This window comes from Plasmodium berghei (genome assembly GCF_900002375.2).
Source record: "Plasmodium berghei ANKA genome assembly, chromosome: 14".
Lineage (NCBI taxonomy): Eukaryota > Apicomplexa > Aconoidasida > Haemosporida > Plasmodiidae > Plasmodium > Plasmodium berghei.
The window spans coordinates 1,276,245-1,302,719 of NC_036172.2; the positions used below are offsets into that span (position 1 = coordinate 1,276,245).

Consider the following 26,475-nt stretch of genomic DNA (forward strand, 5'->3'; position numbering starts at 1 on the left):
AAAAAAATTGGCAAACGGATTATATATTGAAAAAATAAAATAGTATAATGTCTATATACACATATATATAATATGATGAATGGCGGAATAATTCTCTATCAATTAATAAATATGCGTATTTGCACTATTTTACGTAATTAAAGCATTCTGATAATTATATAATTTTGCTCAATTATAAGTTAAAAATAAAAATTGTCTCACTATGTCATTAATATAAAAAATGAATTATTTTTGTTATTTATTTTATATTATAACTTTTTAAAGTCATAAAAGTATGCTTACTTTTAATTAAAAAATATTTATTCTTCAAGATGATGGGATGATTATATTTTATCAAGTCTGATGTCACACTGTAGATTATTTTACTAATATACTCTCTATATATACATATGTTCATGTGTATATATATTCATACATATGTATTTTGTATTAAAATATATAATATATATGTTTCTTTTTTATAAAAATGATTGTATATCATCCAATCATAAATCATGAAAAAAATATAAATAAAATAGCTTCAATAAATCAACGAATATATATATGATAATATATGTACTCATTTGTGCGTAGATACTAAACATATATATAGAGAAAATCACGGAAGTGAGATGACAAGTATTATATTTTAATATATTAAAAAACAGTTTTATTAAAATATATATTTATGCAATTTCTACTTAAGCAAATTGCATATACAAAACATGGATTTCATAGGGTATAAAAAAAAAATATATACATACATCACAATACGAAAAAAAAAATGTACATAAATTTTATTTCATTGTAAGTCTTTATTAAAAAATTATTTATACTATATATCATTATTATAGTATGCAGTTTGCTTGTTTTTATTTTATATTATTTTATATTTTTTTTATTTTATTATTTATATATTTTTTTTTACTAAAAAATCGTAGATTGAAAACTCGTTTCATTTTAGGGTATGCATCTAATATTGCGCAAGTAAATGAAAAAAATATATAGTAATTTATATTATATACATATGCGTATATTTGCATAAATATATATATTACATATTGTTATAGCAAAATGCTTATATAATGTTGTACATGGTGTAGTGGTCATATTTTCTAGGATTTCAAAAAATTATAAACGTAGTTTTTTTTTTTATACAAAAAAAAATAGTATATTTTGGATTAAAATAAATTTTATTATTTTTATTTTTTTATAAGTTTTTTTAATTTTTTGTAGATATATAAAGAAAATGTTAATAAAATGTCAAAAAAATATATATTAGATCAAACTTATTTAAAAAAAATATAAAAATAAGTTAAATATATTAAACAATTTTATTAGTATAAGAGTTATAAAAGTAAGCCATGGTGGCACCTCAAGTTTTTTACTTTACTGTTTTTATATTGGGCAAATTTATAACTTTTCAATTGCTTTCATACCTAGCAATTGTAAACAAATCTGTAACAAAAAAGAAATAAAAAAATAGCCATGTTAAATAATAGCATTAAAACCGTACATATATGTATGCGCCATTATAATAAAGTAAATGTACTTCTCTCCATATATCTATGTTCATGCAAAAATACCATGTACATGCATATTTATTTATTATTTTATCTCTTACATATAACAATGATTTTGTTATGGAACATAAAATTAGTCTTGACTTTGTATTTTCGCTATTCAACACTTTGCAATTTTCATAAAAGGTGGTAAATGTCGTTGTTAAATCATAGGTATATTCGGCTAGCCTATGGAAAAATAAGAATAACATAAATTAATAGTACATTATATGTTATGTGCATTGTATATATATTTTTTATTTTTTCAAATCAGGGTAGAATATTTCCTTATTTTAATGATATCGTTACTTATGTGTTAGCATATTTTTTAAGATAAAATAAAAAACATCGGGGAATTTTAAAATATGTAATCCTAAGTTTATTTCGTACTGATTAATTAAATTTAATTCGTCTGAATGGAGAAAAGTGAATAAAAATTATAATGTAAATATAAAAACAAACATAAATGAGCTAATGAAACATGATTAAATATATAATATTTGACACGTATTTTTCATAATAAAAACCTGGCACTAATTCTTCAATATTTACATCCGATTTTCTGAAAATTGAACATATTCGTGAATATGCATATATTATGTAAAGTCCGGTATTTCCTAAAAAATAATTTTAATAAAAATTGTATGAATGAAAAATTTATAAATACTATCACTTTATTATTATTACTTGTTTTGTTTTATATTATTGAATGAAAAAATTTTAGTTATATACCTTTTATGCTTAGCATATTGTCATAGGAAAACTTATAATCTGTATTTCTATGTTGTTTAATATCAAAGTATTTTATGGCGCTTACGCATATATCTTGACTCAACTTGTCTATATCGATACCTAAAAGATATAAAGAATGGAAACAAAAAAAATAAATATATAACCATCCGTTTACATTTATACAAATGAATGTTATCTATTATAGAATGTGTCTTGATATTATTCATAAATATATTTATATAAATGAAATTCTACAATAACTGTGTACTTCTATATAATATATATGTATATATGCTGATGAATAAAAGGAGAAACACCAATATTATATTGGAGTCCTTTTATTATATCTCTTTATACAAATCACAATATTTTATTTCGTTGAATGTTTTTTTTTTTCATTTTTTTCTTTAATATGATTATTTCTAACCCTCGAAATAATTTTTTTCTTCATCGCTTTTTAACTTGATTCTCTCCATTAAATCCTTCTTTGCCCTTTCAGTGCCCTCATTGATCAAATTTATTAGCTTTATATTTGTTCCACTTCTTGTTTTAAATTTCTTGTTATCTGTATTTAAAACTAAGCCAAATCCAACATGAATCAATTTTACATTATCATCAACCCATTCTGCTTGCTTGCATAATTCAAATAATGTTTCAAAATGGGATAACTGCCCATTATCAGTAACATAAATAATAGAGTCTACATTTAATACTTTTAACCTATAATATAATGCTGCTATATCAGTCGAGTCATAACCATATCCTCCATTTGATTTTTGTAAAAATAACGGAACAGTATATTTTTCAGATTTATAACATAAAGCATCGCCAATATTTGTTAATAAATTCTTATCTTTTAAAATTTCCAATGTGCTTGGTATCTTTGGAATATAAAAGGATTCACCATAATATTCTAATTTAATATCTAATATGTTATATAAATTGTCAAATTCCTTTTTACTAGCTTCACATATTTTAGTCCAAATATATCTACAATCTTCATCGTGTTCTTGTAATTTTATTGCATATTCTTTTGATTTTATTTCAAAATCCTTATCATTATCATAACATTTTTTTGCTTCTTGATATAAAAGGGTCAAACTTTTTAATTCTGGCATTTCCTCTTTATAATTTGGATAGTTTGTAATTACATAATTTATAATCATACCAAATTGTGTTCCCCAATCACCAACATGGTTAATTCTATGTGTTTTCACTTTTAAAAATTCAAATATTTTGCAAATACTATCTCCTAATATGGTTGATCTTAAATGACCAACATGCATTTCTTTTGCAATATTTGGTGAAGAAAAATCAATCAATACATTTTCGTATTTCGCATTATTTCCATCATGAATTTCATCCATATCGACATTTATATTTATTTTGTTATTTTTATATAATTTTAATAATGACTTTTCAATATAATCTTTTGATATCTTCACTGTTATAAAACCTTGGGGTGATGCATTTATATCATCGAACAAATTTTCATTTATATTCTCTATTATTGATAATGATACTTTATGGGCATTTTCGAAATTTAGTTCCTTTCCATATTTTTTGTAAATATTTATGGCATTGTTACCTAATCAAGAAAACAAAAAATATATATTATTGATGTTTTATGACGTCATATTTTACCAACTACCATAGTGTCTCCAGCTACCTATTTAATATACAAACGTTTTAATTATTCTTAAAATATATATATTAACAAATATGGTATATAGCTATTTACGCAATGAACACGTGAAAAAATAATATGCACATCCATACAAATAAGCATTAATAATAACATAAATACATTATATATGTGTAATATAATTACATTGGAAATGCCCAAATTTCATGTTAGCATATGTAACAACTGCTTCTTCGCTTATTGTTGGAAAGCATTTTTGAATTGAGCTTTGGAAAATCTGTTTAACCCTCTTAATTAAACATTCCATTTTAATTATTACAAAGAAGAGGAATAATAATATAGATCAATAAATAAAATACAACGTGATAGATGAATTAATTGGGGATGGGCAAATATATGCAATAACGCTTAAATGAAAATAAAGGGGAAATTTAATCAGAATATAGCAATATATGCCTATTACTTTTTAATATATGGTTATATACCTTAAATGTGAAATATATTTAAAAATATCATGATAAATAAATGGATATTAATATTTTAAATACTGTATGATTCATTTAAAAATAATAAAACTCGAGAATGTAAAAAAATATTATATAAGCACAAATATGTATACAATAACATATATTTTTATATATATAAAGAGGAATTATTGGAAGAAAAATCACTTAAAAAAAAATAATATTGGCTGAAAAAATTATTATTAAAAATATTACACTATTTTTGATCAACATGATAAAGTTAAAATTTTATATTATGATATGCTATATACATAATAAAAATATTCATGAATGAAACTCATTATATATATTTTTTTATATGGAAGATGCGTATTTATCATACCTTTTTGATGAACTCTCCATTTTATGATATTGTATATTAAAAGGGGTCATTTCCTGTTAATTATCTCAATTTTTATGAATACACCAATTTATTATGAAATCATACGTGCATATTGTATAATAAGCATCTGTAATTTTTGATAAGCCCTACTCTCGTAGAATGAATGAGGCAATATATACACAATAATTAATCTGTGTATACAATATATTCATAAATATATGAACATTTCTGTTTATGCTTTTTATATGATAGTTCATTTTTAAAGCTACGGGAAGATACAACATATAATTTTTTTAGTTCACATTTGAAAAAAATAATAATAAAATATAAACGTCTATTATTAAATACCTTAAAACCCTAATAAATGCATACCATATAGCATGCATGCACGTATATGCATCCATACATATATTTTTATGGTCTTAATTAGAACTTATTCCCTTTTTCGTAATTTTAATATAGTAGACATAATGTTTTCAAGATCTTCATCTCCTTCATCTTCTGAATCATTTATTTTTTCTACTTCGGACGGATTTGATTCTTTTGTGCTATAACTATCATTAATATTATTGGGAGCATCCTGTTCATTACTTATGTCAATATTATCATTACTACATAATATTTTTTCGTTGGTATTTTTATTGTCTTTGCTCATTTGTGTCCCTGTTGGTAATGTATTCATTTTATCGACAGTTTCTCGTTTTAACTCGTCAAATTTGTTATTTTTATTATTGGAATTATTCGTTTTAAATATATTATATGTTATTGATTTGTGATTGAGAAAATTAACTGGTTCATTTATGTTATATATTTCTTTGTTTTTTCTTTCACCTTTTTCAAGATCATCTTCTTTCGCTTCTTTTGTATCTTCTTTTTGTTCTTCCCTTCCAAACTCACTTGAATTATTTGATTTCTCATTAATATACCAATTGATGGAATCTATATTTTTATATTCTTCTTTACACTTTTTATGATAACTTTCGAATTTTTCTACATTTTTTAAAAAATCCTCATTATTAGTATCATCAAAAGAGTTATAACATTCCTTATGAATATTATTGCGTAATAGGCAATCTAATTCTTCAATAAATTTATCATTATTCTTTATTTTTTTAATATCTTTTATAAAAAAATTAGAATGATCGTTTTCAAAACTTAATTCATCGTTGTTTTTATTGTTGTCGAACAATTTGTTTTCTATGCAAATATCATTTGTTAATGAATTTGATTTTCTTTTATCGCATATATCTTGTGTATTAGTATCATCGACATTTTTTACACATATATTAGTTTCATTAAAATTTGATACCTTATCATTGTCATTTTCGCTAATAGTTTTTCTAACACATATTTGTGAATTATATTGCTCTTGCTCAAATTTGTTTATGGGGTATTCACCATAATTAGGTATTAAAGCAAAATTGTTTATTTTATTAGTATCCTCGTTTTTATTTATACATTCTTGATTTATACTTTTATAACAGCTTAAAATATCTATATTTTTATCAAGTTTATTATTTTGAGGGAAATATTCTTTATCGTGTTTTGTCTCAATGCTATCATGTTCTAGTTCTATTGTATTCTGGTCATTACAAATATTTACAATATCTTTTGAGTGAGAATTTTTATTATCTATATTATTTATTTCTTTTTTCGATAGATCGAGCTGTGCTTTTTCTGTTATCTTATTGATGATGTCATTTTTATTTTTTATTTCGTTTTCATATTGCATGATAATATCATTTTTTTTATTATTCTCATCAACATATTTTTTTATTTGCTTTTTTAAATTTAAATTTTCTTTTGTAAGATAGCTAATAATGTTTAAATACTTGTTTAAAATGAATTTACTATTTACTATTTTATTAGTACTATAATTCAATATTACTTCTTTATTTATTAATTTCATTGCTTCATTGTGTACTTTAACATTACTATTTTTGTTCTCTTTAATCTTATCTTGTAATTTTTTATTAACAACATCACTAAGCTTTTTTTTTTTATTCATTTTGTTCAAAAAATGAAGACCTTTTTACACATATTTTCTGAATGATACTTTTAAACAGTGGCTTGTCACACGGTGTGTGCAGTGGCGTTATATTATATATCGATAAAGATAGAAAGAAATAAAAAAAAAATTAATCACATTAGTTAATTCCCCCTTTTCCTACTCTAAACATATCTAAGCATTATTGCCCCATATATTTACACAATATATATTTGTCTAATCTGCCTAAAGAGGGATTGAGAAACATGACTTTTATTTTTTATTACAAATATATAGTTTTTGTTTTCTATATTTAAGCATTACTGAAATAACGAAAAAAACGATCTTATATTTTAACGTTAAGAAAATAAAAATGAATAATGAAAAATAAATTACGCACAAAACGATACATGAAAAATATTGAAGTATAATATAATTTCAAGAAAAAGTAGTAAAAGTATAATGGCATTAAGTATAGGGAGAAATATTATTAATAAAATTTTATGCAAAAAATGAAGTAATATAATAGAAAATATTTATATAAACAAAAAAAAATGTATATATTAAAAGTAAGACGGCGAAAAAATCAGAAATAAATAACTGGATATGCATTTATAATTTATGGAAAATTTACGAAAATAAAATAATATTAAGAATTATATCATAATTATAATTACTTTTTTATTCGTATAAAAAATAATTATAATTTCATATTATTATTTCAATGAATTTTTTATTCCATATTACATATCTGCACAACATACACCTATTCCTATATTATTTTCAGGGGAAAATGGGAGTATTATATTATCTATATTTAAATTAAACTTCCTCATTATATTATAAACACCTATATATAGCTCCATTTTATTACATAAATGATAATTGTTAGGACACGATAAAACTGCAGTATTTATATCACAATGAAAACATCCAAAATAAACAAAGGATGGTTCAAGACCTCCTAATGTTGCTGACGCTTCACTTTGAATATGATCAACTCCTATACTTATGTTATAAATCTTTAATTCGTCTATTAAAAATGGGAAATCACAATCATCTAAAGAATATGGTGCCCCCCCTATATATATAGGGAAATCATTTGTTCTGATTATTCCTGAAATTGTAAAAAAAAAGGAAGTTTGCAATATTCTTTCTATTGATTTAAGAATATTCAAATTTCCAAAAATATATACCTTCAGTGAGAAAACTCGAATCTAAAATTCCATTTACAAATAGCCTTATATAATTAATATGCTTAACAACTTGAGAAAAAATTAAGATATAATTATAATCGAAATTAATATGGAAAAAATATATATATTTTTTTCTTTTATTTCTTATTTTAGTATTCAATCCATTTTTATTTACCCGAAATATGATACCACTGATGGTGCCTCAATTTAAAATTACTCAAAAATTCTTCTCCAGCTTTTAAATGGTTATTATATGTTTATTTCATATTGATATATGAAAATAAACGTGTGCATTTATGTGTGTTTATATATTTTTTGAGAAAATGAAATGAGAGACGTAAAATAATACTAATAAAAATGTAGCATAATACAAATTGAATCAAATAAATTCTATATTTTGGAATTACTAGAGCTAGTAGTGGACGATGTACTCAGAACTGTTTTTATTCTTCCATTCTGTATGTTCAGAAAAAATCAAGCTAATTTTATTAATTATGCATAAATTTGAGAATTTGGACATGCAAACAACAATAAAGTATACACACGAAATATGAAATAATTATATAGTTTTTTTATTTTATTCATATTAATTACCTTTGTGTTTATTAATATTGCAGGAGAAAACTCCTGGACTTTTTCTTTAGCTATACCCTTTTGAAAATTAAAATCAATTCAATTTTTTATTTTGTAAGACAAACATTATGAGCGTATATAAAATTTCTTAAATTACTTTGTGGATAACAGGGCAATATTTCCCCTTTTTGCTATTTTTTCTTCAAAAAAAAATTAAAAAAATAAAATATAAGTATGAACATATTTTTTTTTCTTGTTACATTATTAAATGATCAAATATCTATCGCTAGTTAAGCAAACATTTTTGATGGATCTTTTTTAATAAATTACTTACATAGACAGATCGTCCTCTAATATGTATAAAAAAAAAGTATAGGAAAAATCTGCACTTTTAAAATACTCATCTGAATGAGGAATATAAATATAATTTTTTCGGAATAATCCAGAATTTCTAATTCCACCAAATCCTGATGATGCAAAAAAATTTCCTAGTGCATGATTTCTATTGCCACTTGAATCTACTGCCGTTACACTATCGAAATTTATATGCGCAGATAATCCTATTTAAAGAAAATATGTAATAATAATGTAAATTTATTGTCTACTATTTGTTTGTCTCTTTTAATTGACTCATATAATCGATTTATCACATATATATATATATATATATATATATATATATATTGGTATATGAATAAACGAAACGAAATTGTCGAATTAACAAATATCACCATATGGCTTTGCTTGGGGAAGCAATATTTTTTGGCCATTGTTAATGCAAATAGCTGAATCGATTGATACATCACACTCCGGAAGGGAATGATTTTCAATATCACATTTAATTTCAGTTTTAACATAAATATATAGAAATAATAAATACCATGTTTTATAGACAAACAATAACATTTTAATTATATATATGCAGAATTTGAGCAATAACACTAGTTGATGTGTCGTGTAGAAGAAAAATCAGACACTAAAAAAATTATAATATATGTTGATAAAAAAGAAATAACTCCTATGAATGCATATTTTTGATTTCCTATTTCCTTATTTTTTGTTCATGATTTTAATATTTTATTTTGCTTTTCATATGCATATTATATATATATATGTGCTTTACTTTTGTGCATCTTTTTTGAAATTACATTTTAATTTTTATCCTATATAAGAAATACAATTTTCAATTTAGAAACAATAATATTTTTATGTTTTGAAGATTTATATATAGTTATTGTTATGCTTTTCGATATATATTATATACATTTTGTGTGTGTGTTTCGAAAAATTGTAGTTGTGTATCTACACAAATAAAATAAACATAGAAAATACTAAAGATGTATAAAGTAATGTTCAACGCTTTAATATATATAAGGGGAAAATAATACTCAAAATTATGTATTATTATTATTAAATTTTATATTTTTGTGAAACATGAAAATATTGTTATATAAGTTTTACCAACAATAATATACCTAAAACGAAAAGCAAAAATAGTATCTATATAAAATAAAGCAACTAATTGTTGCATTAGAATGGTAATTTTGTTCAAAAATGATTTTTACATGAATTATAAAAATAAAATATTTTAAGATTTGATATAAAAAATAAATAATGAGCAAATAAAGGCTACATATAAACCCTAAACTAATTAAAACAAAATTGAAAAATAAATGATATAGCATATTGAGATATTATTTTACACTATTAAACGTGATAATAATAATAATAAAACGAAATAATTTTATTTTAAATGCATATGCTATGTATAAAATATGCAAGTTACGGATATGAGAAATCAATGGCACTAATTAAAAACAAAGAAAACGATAAAAAACAGTAAAATATATGTGTAATTACAATTGAACATAGAAAATGTGGTAAGTCGTGTATTGAGATAATGAAAATGATTTCGTATAAGAGAAATATCCTTTCCTTAGTTTGAAAAAAAGTGAATTTTTTTGTCAAATGACCCTAAAATAAGCAAAGCTTTTTTATTCTCTTCAACATTCTTTGAACTTTGCTCATCTAAGAATGGGCAAATATAGTTTTTTAATAATCGAAAGCATCTAATTTTATAACCATTATTAATAGAATCAATCATATTCCCACTTTTTATATCAAATATTAATATATGTGTACCATTTGTATAATCATCAGATGTTATGTAAATATTATTTCCGTTGATATCAATTTCCATAGTTGGAAAGGAAAGCGAATTTAATACACACCCATAAATTTTTTTTATAATTTCTTTTTTTAAAATTGAATAAACAAATATTGTAGATGTATCTGCACATATGACCATTATATTTTTCTTTCGATTATATTCTAGATTTAAAATATTATATTTTTCGGTTGCATCAAATAAATATATTTTATCTTCTATGCAGTATGTCTCACTATTTATCAACAATATATGATTATTGTTTAACATGCTGACAGCAATAAGTTCTTTATTTTTATTATCAATGTCGTCAATATTATTTGTATATATCCACAATACACTGGTAGGCGTTTCAGGTAACCCTATAATTTTTTTCTTATCATATATAGGAGACAAATCTGAATTTTCATCTTTAATTTTTTCATAAATTATTAGATTTTTATCATTAGCTATAGAACAAAAAAAAAAGAAATTATAATTAAACAAACATTTGGATGAATATCCATTATGATATGCTAATTTTTTTATTATATTGATATATTTTGTATCGCCTTTAATATTATTTTTAATATTATCTATTGAATTATTCCCTTCTATAATATCAGCTAACTTATTTATTTTTTGAATATCAATACGACATATATATATTTGGCCACTCATAGTTGAAGTAATAAATATATTATCCTTATAATTAATATCTATATACATTATTGGGGATCCTAAATATATTTCATCTAATCCTTTACATATATGCATGCATTCCTCAAATTTATTTTGATTTTTTTCATAAATTATAAAAAGAAGTTTTATACTCCCATCTGCATATCCAACTAAAATAATAATTGGGAAAAATACATTAAAAAATATCACATTTTCAAATTTTCTATTTTTATATTTATCAATATTATATATGTTAATGTATTTCACAAATAAAATATTTGATTTCCCTATGTATTCATCATTTTTTTTTTCTTTTTCTTTTGTTTCAGGGATAATAATAGCAGGCGTAGTTGTAGGATTCGAACTGATATACTTAATTTTGACTTCCTTAGATATCAATTTTTCATTGGAAAAATAATTATCCCAATTATATGTACTATCATTTCGATTAGAATTAATTTCATTATTATTTTTTTCTTTTCGTTCAGTTTTACAAGTGATAATATCACGTTCTTCTTTTTGAATACCAGTATAATGCTCTTCTCTTTTTTCGTTAGTCAAAAATCTATAATTTTGAATGTTAGAATTATATGATAAATTATTAATAGTACTATTTTGGTCCTTGTTGATGGATTTACAATCGAATATTTTTTCAGTTGTATTTATTGGATTTTTATAGTTTTCATAAATTGGAAGATTCAAAGCATTTAAATTTGGAAAAGGTGAATCTTTCACATTTTCAATTATATTTTTAAGGAAGTTATCTTTATTTTTAGAATTTGTAATATCACTTTTTTTTATATCGTCGATTTTTTCGGGCAATTTTACATTTTTCTTTATCCTTTGAAAATTAGTTTTATTCATGGGATCATTTTGTTCTTTAACATGATTGAAAATAATATCTGAGTCAGAAATAGTAGTACTATTTCTGATATTATTTTTTATTGTTTGACAATTTTTATATTCACCTTTTTTATCATTATGAATGTTGTTTTCTACTTCGCTTTTTATTTCCTTCGATCTGTTTTTCAATTCTATTTCGAAACTATCAATAGCTTTACATAAAATAGAATTATTCATTTGGTTAATAGTATGAACAAATATTTCAGGGTTTATATCCTGATAGTCAATCGAGTCATCACTTATTCCATCTTCTTCTTTATCATCTTCGCTACTACTTTTGCTATTTGTAAAATAATTTAATTTTTTTTCTAAAAAATAATCATCATATTCTTTTACATAATTGATTTTACTTTCGTTTCTTAATTCTCTTAAACTATTTTTCATTCCAATTTTATCCAGAAAATCATAGATGAATTGAATGTTCCGGAAATATTTTTTATTATATTCTTCGAGTTGTTTTTTCATTTTTTTTTGCTAACACATTTAATTTGTTCTACATAAACTAAAGAAAAATATAGTTGTAAATTAAATATATAGAGTTATGTTTTCATCGTATTTTTTAGACTATTTATAAAAAAAAACGATTTAATTTTTTCAAAATATGAGGAACAATCTGCGTGCGGTTAGTATACTTATATATATTTTCAATGAATACACACATATATATTATACATATATATAAAGTATTTCATTATTTTCTTCATTTTATTTACTTTCATTTATAATTTCAAATATATTTATTCTTTACCTACAAGCACTTTAATTAATTTGTAGAAATATTTATTTACTAAATTATTATTTGTGGGAAACTTTGAGCATATCATTATAATTAAGTTTACAGTATTCTGATATTTTTTATTCATGCATATCCTAAGAATTTAAAACATCCCTTAAATGGGGCATTATCCCAAGAGTTAAAATATTGTATATGCTTTTAAGGAATTTGTTTTCGAAAAAATAAAAAATATAACAATTCCCCCCAGCGCATATATATTTATACATTAATATTCAAATGATGTTAGGTATTTCAAAAATATATCTATAATCATTGATATCACAATATGAGATGATTGGTGATTTGACATGTATAAATTTTCATATATGCTGAGAGATAAATACATTTTCAGGTATACTTCATATATGGTATTATACATAACATGAAGATATATATAACCAAGTTTCTGTTTAATTGTTTATATTTTTACTATTTTGAAAAATAATCTGATAATTAGTTAATATGCTTTTCTTAATGATGCACAATAAAAAAAATAAAAATAAAAAACTTAAAACAACATACCCTTTACTCTAGTATGCCAAATATTTTATAAATTTAAAAATGAGGGAGGAAAACAAAAAAGGAAAAAAATAATTTCATTTCCCCCATATGTTAATAAATTTACCAAAACACAAAAGGTATAAATTTTATAAAAAATGTCTACTATTACAACTAGATAAGTTTTGAAAGGATACCCAATTTTATTAAGAATATTTTTAGTTACATTCTGTTTTTAATTTAAATAATGATACTTTCGGAATATTTTTTCATTTCCTAATTCGTTCCTGTTTTTAATATTTTTATATATAAACGGAAAGAATTATATATATATAAAATATCGATATATTTCCAGTTATACAAATTCAATTTTAATCATGTATTAGTTCATACAATCCGAGAAGCATCATTTCTTTTATGTTATTATATCTTTAAATTGTATAAATGCTTACTTAATTAGAAATAAAGCTTATTTATTTGTTATTTTTTGAAATATTTAATTGGGGAAAATAAAATGTTATCATTGAATTATTTTTTTTACGTATCTGTTATTTCTAATAAAAATTTCAATTTCCCAGTAGTCATCATTTCAACGAAAAAAATATTAAGATGATATAAAATGCATAATTTATTATTTCCATTTTTACACATTCATGATAATAAATTAAATATATATAATCATTAAACTATTAGTAGAAAATGTCTTATTTTGTTTTTCATATTTTTCGATAACACTACTTTTGCACAGTGATTTTTGATATGCTGCAAATACATACACATTTATTGTTACTGCTTTAATTATATTTCATTTATAAAAATGAGAAAAAAATCAATATATTCATTAAAAATATATTATTTGTAATAAATTATTTCACACATCTTGTATGCATATTTTTATGGAGTTATATTTTTTTTTTGTTAAATCTGATTTATTCTGTAAATTATTAAGAAATAATTTTAAAATATATAAAAAAAAGGAAAATTTTCATTTTACATCTTTATACACATATATATGATATTGCTTTTTTGCTCTCGCATTTTTTTATTTTTTTGTTTACTCTTTATATTATATAACATGTTCAAAGCGCAGACATATATACCATATCAACTCTTAGCCATTTAATGATGGATTAAAATATATAAACAGAAATGACATGTTACACATTTTTACAAGTGTTATATGCTTAAATATACACAATATATTAGTATACTGACGAACTCAGAAATTTGTAATTTTTTTTATAATATAATAAATTGGATGCTTTTTAAGATTAATATTTTATTGTGCTTAATAGTAATTCTATATATGTGGTTTTATTTTATTTACTGTATTTTATATATTTATTGTTGCTGTTGCATAATAAATGACACATTTTTTTATTTCTTTAAAAACACAAAATAAGAAAGTATGCTATAGAATTGCAAAGATATATATGAATATTTATAGAAAAATATTGTTTATTTCGTATAATTGTTTGTATGCATATATTTTTTATGATTTTTATAAATTTTATTTTTATTAAATATTATAATGCATATGAATATATTATTTGAAACATTTTCATTATAATTCTTCGTTATTTTGTTATTTGCCATATAATTCTTTTCTTATTAACATTTGTCTTTATATTATCATTTTGTTTTTGTTTTGTTGTTACCATTTTTTTTGCATCCTTTATTTTAGCAACTAATTTTTCAACATTTTGGATATATGCTTTCTGTGTTTTGTTATATTCCACCATATAATATATACTAAACAGATCATTATATTCATTTTATTTTTTTTTGAATATTTTTTACTTTTTGTTTATCCTCCGTTATAATATAAAAAGATAGTTGTCTTTATCTAAATTAAAATATATTTATAAAAAAAAGCACACACACATTTTAGGTTGGCATTAAAATAACCATTGGATATATATGAGTATTAAAAAAAATTGAAAAAACATGAAAACAAAACACAAAATTGTGTTGTTTCACCTTTTTCATATGTCAAAACCCATTCATATAATAGAGAGCGTATATAATGTATGCATATAAATTGGGCATATATATATACACATGTATGCAGATATAATTATATTAAAATAATTTGAATGTAAAACATTTTATATTTTATGAAATATAATTTATAAATTTGGGTGTAAAATTAAAAAGCTGGAATTTGCTGTATTTTATTTTAGTTTTTTATTAAGAAAAATTTAATGGAAATATCATTCGGGAGCCAAACATGCATATATATAGCGAGTTCGTGATATTTTATATTGTCTAGAAATTAAAAAGACCAAAAAATTAAGAGATAAAATAAAATAAAGCTATATTATTTTTATTACTACGATAATAATAAAGTGATAAGAATATTAAAACGGAAATAACAGAATTTTGTAAATATATGTATCCTTATAATAGTAAGAGCAAACTTTTAAAAACCCAGTACATTGACTAAAATTTAAAAAAATAACTATACGATACAATTTAGTATAAAGTAAAAGAATATATATGCCTATACTAAAAAAGTCACATGAAAAGCGGGTTTGAAATTAATAAGAATAAAGAAGAAATAAATAAAATAAATGAAACACAGAAAGAAAAAAAGAATAAATTAAAAACCAATGGGGGAATGAGCACCGATCAGGTTGACAATGACCAGAAGGATTACAAAGAAATGGGGTATGAAAAAGTGAATTATCTAAAATCAGGATACAAAAATGATGAGTATGAAAATTATGAGTTAAACAAAAGGGAGCCTGATGAGGGTGTGTTATCTAGTATTAATAGTAAAATAGCTGGAGTATATCCACTTTGGAAAATTGAAGAAATAAAGGAAAACAACGAAAAGGGCATACCTTATAATAAGGTTTATTCAAATAATATACAGTATAGTGAAACAGTAGGAAATGAATATATAATATTAGATAATTTTGTAAAAGATGAAAGAAAAAAAAAGAAAAAAAGTAAAGAACATAATGAAAAGAAGCACACAACACAAAACAAAAAAGTCAAACAAATAAAAATAGAACAAAATATACGTAATAAATATAATCAGATATCAGGATTGAATACAACCAATTATTTACTAATTCCTGATGAAATACGACATAAATATACAAAGACTTATTTATTTCAAATATCAAAGCGGCTGCTTGTAATGAAAAAACCTTGGAGGTTACCAAAAAATGTAGAATTACAAATTAATAATGTATACCATTTATCAAATTATATAAAGGTTTTAGAAAGAGTGTCAAATGAGTATTTAAATGATCCTCCTATAAATTGTTATTATAAAGGGTTAGAATTATATAATAAGAACGTGTTTGCAAATATAGATTATTTATTAAAAAAAGTCGATATAAAAAAGTATTCCAAAAATATAAAGAATAAAAATTTAATAAAAATAAATGAATGTTATTATGATTTAAGTACATTTGGGAAATCACCAAATTCTATGCTTTATCAATCTTATATAATTTGGGACATACATGGTAATTGCTTAAGTTTAGAACAAGAATACGATCATTTTTTTGATTCTCAGATTATGGATTATAACTTTGGTGAAAAAGATTATCCAAATTTAAAGTATATATCTAGTATTTGTAGTTCTATATTATTTTGGTTGAATTTAAACCAGAAAGACAACTTTTCTATTATTAACTATCATAAAAATTGTTCATTTACTTTGTTAATATTTTCATGTGTTATGCTTGCCCTTGACAATTCTTTAACATTTCATGAAATTCAAGAAACATTATATAAATCATCTAAAATGGGAAGCTCAACTGACAATGATACTGAAACTGATATTGGAAGTGATTTTGAAAATGACATGAATAAAATAAAAGAGCTAGGTATAAACGAAAAATATTGTACCGAATCTAACTATTTGTTAAAAGAATATGAATATTTACCTAATTATGAAAATTTTAATAACAAAGTTAATATTTTAAATAAAAATTTTGATGATATTGAATATAATGAAGGAATTTGTAAAGTTTCATCTGAAAAATCAGATTTGCTCCATTATGATGATAATTATAACCATATATGTGACCAAAATAAATATAATAATAAACTATATAATCGAAATAAAAATGAAGACAAAAATATTTTTAACAATGTAGCGGAATCTAGAAAATATAGCAACTTCAGCATGAGTAATAGTATTAATGAAATTAGATATACTAGAAATATATATACAAATGAGAAGGGAGGAATCAAAAATACATACAATGATAATAGTAAAGAAAATATTAGTCCTTTTAAAAAAAAATTTCAATATCATACACTGAATTTAGTCAGTAAAGATAATATAATATATAACGATACTGAATTAGATAAAACAAAAAAAAAAAAGATAAAAAAAAATATTTCCAACTCTTGGGGATTTGGATCACCTAATATAGATACACATAAAAATAAAAGTAAAATAAAAGATCATCATTTTTGGATACCATTTGATTATTGGAAAGCGTCACATAAACGATACTTTTTTTATATGTATGAGCTAATTAAAAATAAAAATAAGCAAACTAAAAATATTCCATACAAATTAAAGAGTATAATTTTTACTGATTATGTCTTATGTTCTTTGTCAGTAGAAGTATATGAAGTTATATATAAAGATAATAAATATTTTTCTTTTAATGATTTATCGAATACTCAATTAAATATTGACAATTCTGCTGATGGAAAACAAATATATAGTGATAAAAAATTTTCAGATATTATTCATACGTCTACTGATGATGAATGCATACATGACGAGACAAAAGAGAAAATAAAAAATAAAAGTAAAAGAAAGATTGAAAAAAAAAAAAAGAAAAAAAAAACACCTTGTTGTGATTGCAAATTTGGCTTTGCAAATAGATCCTCTGTATCATCTTGCAATCAAGATGATGATAAAACTGAAACAAATGATATAAATGAACAAGAAACTGTTAATAATGAGAATAAAAATATTAAGTATAAAAAAATGTACGATTTAAATATTCCTTATATAAATGAAAAAGAATCATCTGATTTATCTTTCTTCAATAATAGACATCATAAAATTAATTATCAAAAAGTTGTAAATGTAGATAAAAAAAAAAAACACAGCATTTATATAGGGAATAAGGGTTTTCAAAAAGATATAATAAATAATAATAATTTAAAACAAGACAAAAATTCAATTTGGAATGTAGAAAAGGCAAAATCCACAAGTAACATAGAACTATTATGCTCATCTTGTAATTTGCCAAAATCTTCAAAATTCAATATCAATAAAAGAAAGGTAAAATCATTAAATAATTTATCAAAAAATTATGAAATGTTTGATAATATTATTTTAGAAAATGATGAAAAAGAGAATTACTTACTTTGTAACAATAACTCTATTTGCAATTGTAGCATAGACAGTCATAATTACAATAAAAATAACGATAGTTTTTTGTTTGAAGAAAATAGTAAAACTTGTTCATTAGTTAATGCAGATTCTGTCACTATGTTTGAATCAAATTCATTTATAAAATTATCATCCCCAGGAAATAAAGAAAATAATAGTTTCAAAAAAAAACAAAAAGAATCTACAAAAATATCTGGAGAAGAAGATAATAATTTAAATTTTGTTACAAATATCGAAATTAGGGAATATAATATTTTAGAAGAAAATAAATGTCATTGTAGAGATATAAAAAAAGACAAAATATATAATACGATAAAAAAAAAAACGAAAAATGAATTTTTTAATAATAATGAGATTGATGAGAAATTATTAGGATCATGCACAAGACCTGGGTATGAATATATATTAAAATGCAATCATTTAAATTATAATTTTATTTCGTCTTATGAAAAAAACAAAAAAAAATATGTAACCATCGATTTTACTCACGACGCAGAAGGTAATGAAAAAGAACATATTATATGTGGGGATATTCTTATATTAATTGGTCATAAAAATGCGGATAAATATCACAAGGGGTTTTCCACGTCATATTCTTTTCATACTGGATTTTTAAAAGGTTCAACTTCTGAAATTATTCATATAAGAAAAGAAGATATGGATATTAATAGCAATTATGAAAACTATATTCCAGATTCATCAAAATTGTCTGTAATTTTAGAACCTACTACTAATAATGATAATATAAATACTTATAAAAAAATATTAGTGGATAATAATAGAGTCGAAGATTTGAAAGAATTACAAAAACATGAAGAAAATAATATTTTTATGGATACAGAAATAAATAACCTATCATTTAATGAGGATAAAAAAGAATGTGATATTATTAATATAGAAAGTGGAAATAATAGTGATAGACAAACTAATAAGAAAGAAATTCTCACAAATAATTTGAAAGCGATTGCTCCATCTAATGCAGACAAAAATCGAACAAGTTTAGACAATATTGAAAAGCAAAAACAAACGTCTATACTTGATGAAGAAAAGAAAAATAGAAGAAGTATATTTCAATTAATTAATAAACAAACTAAAAGTGGAAATATAGAAAATGAGGAGAATCAAAAAAGAGAAGGAGAAATAAACTCGAAAAACGATTTTTTTAAAAAATTTTCTGATAGTTGCCCGGAGGATGTAAATCAAAAAATAGGGGAAACGAAAGAAATAAAAGAAAATTCCTGCATTAATGTTAGTAGCAATAATAAAAGAATGGAATTAAATTCAAGAGTAAACTATAATATACATTCGTCATTTAGTGAAAAGGAAACTAAATCAAAATATAGTACATCTAACATAACTCAATTGTTATCTTCATTATTTGGATTCAAAAACAGAGATGATAAATTTTCATTATTAAAAAAACAAAATGCGGGATCTTTATTATCCTCAAAAAAAACATTTTCAAATTTAATTTCGTTAAATGATTTTTTGCAAAGACAATATGAAATAATATCAAAACCGTCAGAAAGTTTATCAAATTTTGTTTTAAGCCATGTAAAAAAGGTTAACATGCCATTAGTGCAATATTTAAAAGAAATAACTTATTTGTCTAATTTAGAAATATTTTTATCTTTAAAAATATGTAACAATGATATTTATAAAGCCTTGAAATTTATTGAAGCAACCTGGGGTTTAGATACAGTAAAAGGTGATGGAAATAGAAAAAATAATAGAATTATATTAAATACAAATAGTAGCAATACTACTATTAATAGCTCTAAACATGATACTCCAATACTAAACGATTTGACAAAGTGTCATGAAGAGAAAATTAAAGACACCATACTTGAAGAAAGCAATAATAAATTTTTATCAATTTCTGATAAAATTCCAAATATATCTCAAAATATAAAACTCACAGATACTAATAAAATAAATCTTGAAACTTTTGATAAATTGAATAAAGATGAATCTATAAATAATCAAAATATAGAACCATTATGGAATAAGAATAATAATGTGTTTTCAAATGAAGAAAATAATAATAATAATGATAAAAACAACTTAAAATGTCAGTTAAATAACACTAATAAAATACAGGACGAAGAAAATGAAACATTGCAAACTGAATGCTTAACAAAGCAATCCAAAGGTATAATAAAGGACTATGCAAATATATATGAGAATAAAATACAACAAAAAAGGGATTCGAACTCATATTATGTTAACAAAAAATGTCTGAAAAATAAAGATGCACCAAAGCTTGTTACACATGAAAGCGGTATCAAAATTTCCAAGTTTGAAATTGACAAAGTGGAATATGAGAAAGTGGACAGCGTTGAACTGGTGAAGGAGGAAAAGAAGAAAACTGAATATATTGAAAATGAAAATGAAAATAGTTCTAGCATATCAAGTAGCATAAACACAAATGGCATTCTTTTAAAAGAGGAGAATAATATTAATGATAATATTAGTAATAATATATTAAAAAAATTAGGAGAAAGTAATTTTTTTTATGCAAAATTACCTAGTGGTGATTTGGTTAAGTTAAAAATCCAAAAACCACATAATTTAGATGTTCATGATAATGCTCCTTTATTATTAATTGAATCTGTAAATTTGTCAGAAAAATCCATAAATGTTCTAGATGTATTAATAAACGAAAACAAAAATAATAATGATGATGATATAAAAAGCAATACTATAATTAGTGATCATCGCATAAATAATATGGAAAAGACGTATAATGAAATAAATAAAAAGACTGAAATTGTTGAATCTATAAATAGCATTGAAACAGAGGATGGTTCTACTCTTTATAAAATTTACAATTCCACCGATTTTATATCGTCCATTTCAGGAACAAATTTTAGGGAGAAGGAATTTTCGACCCAAAAATCGGAAGATTCACTTTATGAGAATTCGATAGAGAAACAGGTAGACGAAAAAAAAACAGAAGTAGACGAAAAGAAAACAAAGGTTGAAGAAAAAAAGATCGACGAAAAAAAAACAGAAATAGAAGTGAAAAATATGATGGAAAAAAGGGCAGCGACGTCTGGACCATCTACTAAAGCGATTTCCGCAAAAACAATAATAAAAAAATCAACTCAGAAAAAGCCACCACCACCCCTTCCAAAGTCACTGGCAAAAGCTGGTTCTCCCAAAGAAGCGATTGAACCTCAACCTGACGAAATTTCAACGAAAAATTGTAGCAAAATAACAAATGTTTCTAAAAAAAATGGTAAAAAAGCACCAAACCTTCCAGAATTTCTTTTAAATAAAATGAGCAATGGAAAATCAAAAGGTGTTTTAAAAAAATGCCCACCAGGTCTATGCTTAAAAAAAGCAGAAAAGCTTGAAGAAAAAAGACCACTAGGTATTAAATTACATTGGCAATTATTACCAACACATAAAATTGAAGGTACGGTTTTTAACGAAATAAAAACTCAAGAAGTTAAATATAACTTAATAGACACTAAAACTGTACATAAATTATTTTCAAGAATAAAACAAGAAAAAAAAGTTGTAAAGAAAAGTGTAGAATATAAGAAAAAAAGTAATGAAGAAAAATTAATTACAGTTCTTGACAGGACAAGAGCACAGAATATTGGAATATTATTAAGATTTCCAATTAGCACACAAGAAATAGTAAATAAAATAAACGTTTTTGATTTAGAAAATATTAATATAGAATTTTTACAAAAGGTATTACATATATTTCCAACAAAAGAAGAAAGTGATGGAATTTTAGAAAAATTAAAAGGTGAAGGTGTTAATGAAGAAAGTTTTCGAGATGTTGAAAGAAAATTAATACCTTTTATTCATTCAAATAAATTTCAATGCAAAATTGAAATATGTTTATTTTCATTAAAATATGATAAAATAATAAATGATATAAATAAAGATTTAGATACATATGATAAAGCAATAAAAGAAGCACGATCTAGTACACGTTTAAGATCTTTATTAAAAGCTGTTTTAAAATGGGGAAATTATGTTAACTATGGAATAAATGATAATCAAGATTTAGTTGCATTGGGATTTACTTTATCTTCTGTTTTAAAATTGACTGAATTTAAATCATCATTAGATAGTTCTATTACATCTTTACATTATATTACTGTTAGTTTGTGTATTTCTTTACCCAACTTAAATATGAATCATTTAGAAAACGATTTGCATTCTGTCTTATTAGCATCTAAGATGTCATCAGAATCTGTTGATATTATGTTTGCATTATTAGATAAAGAAATAAATTATATTAAAAGCCAATTAAATTGTAACTTTGAAGAAAAGTTTATGGAAAAAATGAAAGCAGCTTTGCATGATAGTGAAACAAAATATATTAAATCTATGGAAAAATATCAGCAAATTAAAAAAGAAGTATATGAATTAGGAAAATATTTAGGAGAAGATATTCCAAAAACAGGAAACCTAGAAAATATATTTATTATTTTATCATCTATTGTTAATAATTTTACAAAATGCTACAAAGAAATTTCAGCAAATACAAAAAAATTCGCAATTATGTTAAATGATGAAAGTTTGTTAAATGAATATTATAATGTTTTTAATAAAAATAAAAGTAGATATTCAAATAATTTAAAAAATTCTAACACAGCTAATAAAAATTCTATAAATGAAACTAATAAACAAAAAAGTGTTATAAATCCCAAAGGTCAAATAAAAATTAAAATAAATAATACTAAACCAAGTGCTAAAAATAATAACGCTAAAGTATCAATGTTTCAACTTAAAAATATGTTGTTTCGAGATATTCAAAATACAGCACTTATAAAAAAAAATGCTAATGCAAGTTCTTTAAAAAAACAAAATGATAAATCTATTGATGAACATCATAATAAAAAAGGTATGCACACAAAATGTGCAGAAAATTTGAAAGATGCAAATAATACGGAAAGTATCAAAAAAGAAACTAAAGATTCACTTTCAAAAAATGACGAAAACAACGCAAAGGAAAATAGCCAAGAAACCTCTTACGTCGAGGTGTTGCCCATATCAAATGATATACCTACTGTTGCTAATGGTCCTAATGATAATAATAGAGAAGATGATAGTAAAAACGATATTGTAGCAACTTCCCATATCTTAAGTGAGCCCTTAAGAGCAGATCATTTAATTAATGATGGTGACATTAAAGAAAAGAAATCAAAATAACAATGGCCATAAACAAAAATGTGTGTAATCAAAATAAAATAAACAAACTTAAAACTGATTAATATTTAATCATTTATTTAGTAGTTTCCCTAAACAAAAAAAAAATTGCTATTGGAAAATCGAAGTTATAATGGACTTTTTCAACGATTTATAGAATTTGTTTTAAATAAAAAATACACAGATAATAAGATTTATCCAGTTTGCAAAATTTTACCCTTTTTCCTAGAAAATTTGACGATCCCTTAAATAAATAAATGAATATGTAATACGCGAGTAAGGGAGGTGCATTAATCAAGACGGTGTTGGATTATATGTGAGTGAAAGAGATAATTATCAGAGAAGGAATAATATTAGTTTGATAAGTAGAAGCCTGTTATATTATTTTTTAAGCACACTCCCTTTAAATTATATATATTTCAAAATATTATAACCTTTGGCAACATTATTGATGATCCTTTATTTGTTGTTTAAAATGTTGTAACAAGTAAATAATTGGTTTTCATTAAATACCGAAAAAGTGAAAAGCAAAAAAACTAAACTGGCTGACGCTATTTTATTAATTCCACAAATCGTAAAATGCATAAAAGAATTTATGTTATTTATGTGTAGCTTATTGTACAAAATGTAACATAAGCATGATTACATTAATAAATATTTAAAAAATTATGTATTTACAAATAAATTTGTTAATATTTTTTTTTATAACAATAAATATATCTATCTTTAAATTGATGAATTTGTTTGATTTAAAATAAATCATAATTCATATAAATTTTGTTATTTGCATATATTATTTTTTATTAGTATATTTTGCACATTTTTTTATGGAATATTTTTAATTTTTACAACATTTGTTTTATGTTTTTTATTTATCTTTTTTTCAAGGAAAAGCTGAAAGAGGCTTTAAATAAAAAATCTTTAAAAATTATATTTGTTGAGATTAAAAAATAGTAATACTCATATTTTGAGGTTGTAAGCCATTTTGAGAGGTATTGGTTCACGGATGTATGTGTGGTAATATTTATATTAGTCTTATTGAATATGTTTATTTTTTATTTATGTATAAATAAAATAATGGGAGAGGTAAAGCAATTAAATAAATTGTTAGTTGCTTATTTTTTTTATGACAAAATTAATTGAAACATATTATGTGCATGTTATCTACTTTGTGTGCGTGAAGATTTTATATGACACAGGAAAGTATTGCATAAAAAAAATAAAGTTTACATTTTTTTTAACCTATATTTCTTTTTTTATTTATTCCTTATACCTTACAAATAATATTGTTTTACAAAAGGATTTTCTATAAAATTTTTAAAGACTTTTACCATTATTCTTATGTTTTACTTTCAATTATATATTTTTTTTTAAAGGAATTTGTATAATATTAAAGTGCCTTTGAGGAAATACAAATGCTGAATTATGCATAAATACTTGAAGGGTATGCATTTATATGTTTATTAAATTTTTACAAAAAATTGATATTTGTGAGAATTATTAAAATAATATATTTAATAATTTTGTAATAATATACTTTGTCTGTTACCTTTATAGAACACATGATGATTGGTTGCCATTGCTCTGCAAGCGCATGTGCATATATGTTATTAAAAACAATAGTGAATAATACGATTGTATAAAGGTATTAATACATATATAAGGTGTGTACTTAGGTGAATGTAAAAGTGTACCAATATTTTTTAATACTTTTGAATAATATTACATTTATTTGGAAATAAATATAAAACAATATTAACTTATTTATTTAAAAAAAAATGAAAAATACTCTTTATTTGGCATTAACTTCAATTTCATAAAGGTTTATTTATTATTTGAAATACTTCCAAGAATGACAATAATAATTTAACAAACGAAATATTAAAATTAAAACTACATAAAATAAGATAATGCAAAAATAGAAAGAAAGGAATATTCATAAAATAAGGATTAAAGACTAAAAGGCTAAAATATAATAACGTATTGTAACACGGGAAAAAAAATAAAAAAAATATACAATTATTTATTATATGTATTTTATTACATATATATAATATAAAGCAATATTAGCAATAAATGAGTGAATGAAAAAAAAAAAATTAAAACGAGCAAGCATTAATAAATTAAAGGAATTACCAAGTAATACATAAAATTTTTGAGTATATTTTTGAAAAAAAAATAATATAAAAAAATTTTCTTTTTGTGTTTTATACTATTATATTTTTCTTGTTATGCTTAGAATTATAAAAACCATTATAAAATTTAGTATTTTTTCATGTATATTTTTGCAGTTTTTATATAAAATGCATTTTCATATCTTATACTTTCATACAATTCATAAATTGTAACCTAAATGTATATATATGCAAATTTATATCTATGTATATATATGTGTAT

At 22.5% G+C, this 26,475-nt stretch overlaps 5 protein-coding genes across 5 annotated transcripts; 1 reads left to right on the top strand and 4 right to left on the bottom strand.

Annotated features, from left to right (window-relative positions):
- Positions 1-1,392: 1,392 nt before the first annotated feature.
- Positions 1,393-4,225, bottom strand: PBANKA_1434200 (arginine--tRNA ligase, putative; the record flags this gene model as incomplete). The annotated part of the gene is made up of 7 exons (XM_034567695.1): positions 1,393-1,437; positions 1,604-1,730; positions 1,851-1,953; positions 2,069-2,158; positions 2,274-2,393; positions 2,701-3,861; positions 4,105-4,225. 7 exons carry the CDS (start codon positions 4,223-4,225, stop codon positions 1,393-1,395), a joined length of 1,767 nt encoding a protein of 588 aa, XP_034424167.1.
- Positions 4,226-5,197: 972 nt separating this feature from the next.
- On the bottom strand, positions 5,198-6,772 carry PBANKA_1434300 (conserved Plasmodium protein, unknown function; the record flags this gene model as incomplete). The annotated part of the gene is made up of 1 exon (XM_034567697.1): positions 5,198-6,772. One exon carries the CDS (start codon positions 6,770-6,772, stop codon positions 5,198-5,200), a length of 1,575 nt encoding a protein of 524 aa, XP_034424168.1.
- Positions 6,773-7,494: 722 nt separating this feature from the next.
- Positions 7,495-9,426, bottom strand: PBANKA_1434400 (secreted ookinete protein, putative; the record flags this gene model as incomplete). The annotated part of the gene is made up of 8 exons (XM_034567698.1): positions 7,495-7,868; positions 7,948-8,016; positions 8,123-8,182; positions 8,355-8,403; positions 8,542-8,598; positions 8,678-8,720; positions 8,855-9,080; positions 9,252-9,426. 8 exons carry the CDS (start codon positions 9,424-9,426, stop codon positions 7,495-7,497), a joined length of 1,053 nt encoding a protein of 350 aa, XP_034424169.1.
- Positions 9,427-10,456: 1,030 nt separating this feature from the next.
- On the bottom strand, positions 10,457-12,715 carry PBANKA_1434500 (WD repeat-containing protein, putative; the record flags this gene model as incomplete). Its single annotated transcript, XM_034567699.1, has 1 exon — positions 10,457-12,715. One exon carries the CDS (start codon positions 12,713-12,715, stop codon positions 10,457-10,459), a length of 2,259 nt encoding a protein of 752 aa, XP_034424170.1.
- Positions 12,716-16,044: 3,329 nt separating this feature from the next.
- PBANKA_1434600 (formin 2, putative) lies at positions 16,045-24,081 on the top strand (the record flags this gene model as incomplete). The annotated part of the gene is made up of 1 exon (XM_034567700.1): positions 16,045-24,081. The coding sequence occupies one exon, from the start codon at positions 16,045-16,047 to the stop codon at positions 24,079-24,081; it is 8,037 nt and encodes a 2,678-aa protein (XP_034424171.1).
- Between the last annotated feature and the right edge of the window lie 2,394 nt (positions 24,082-26,475).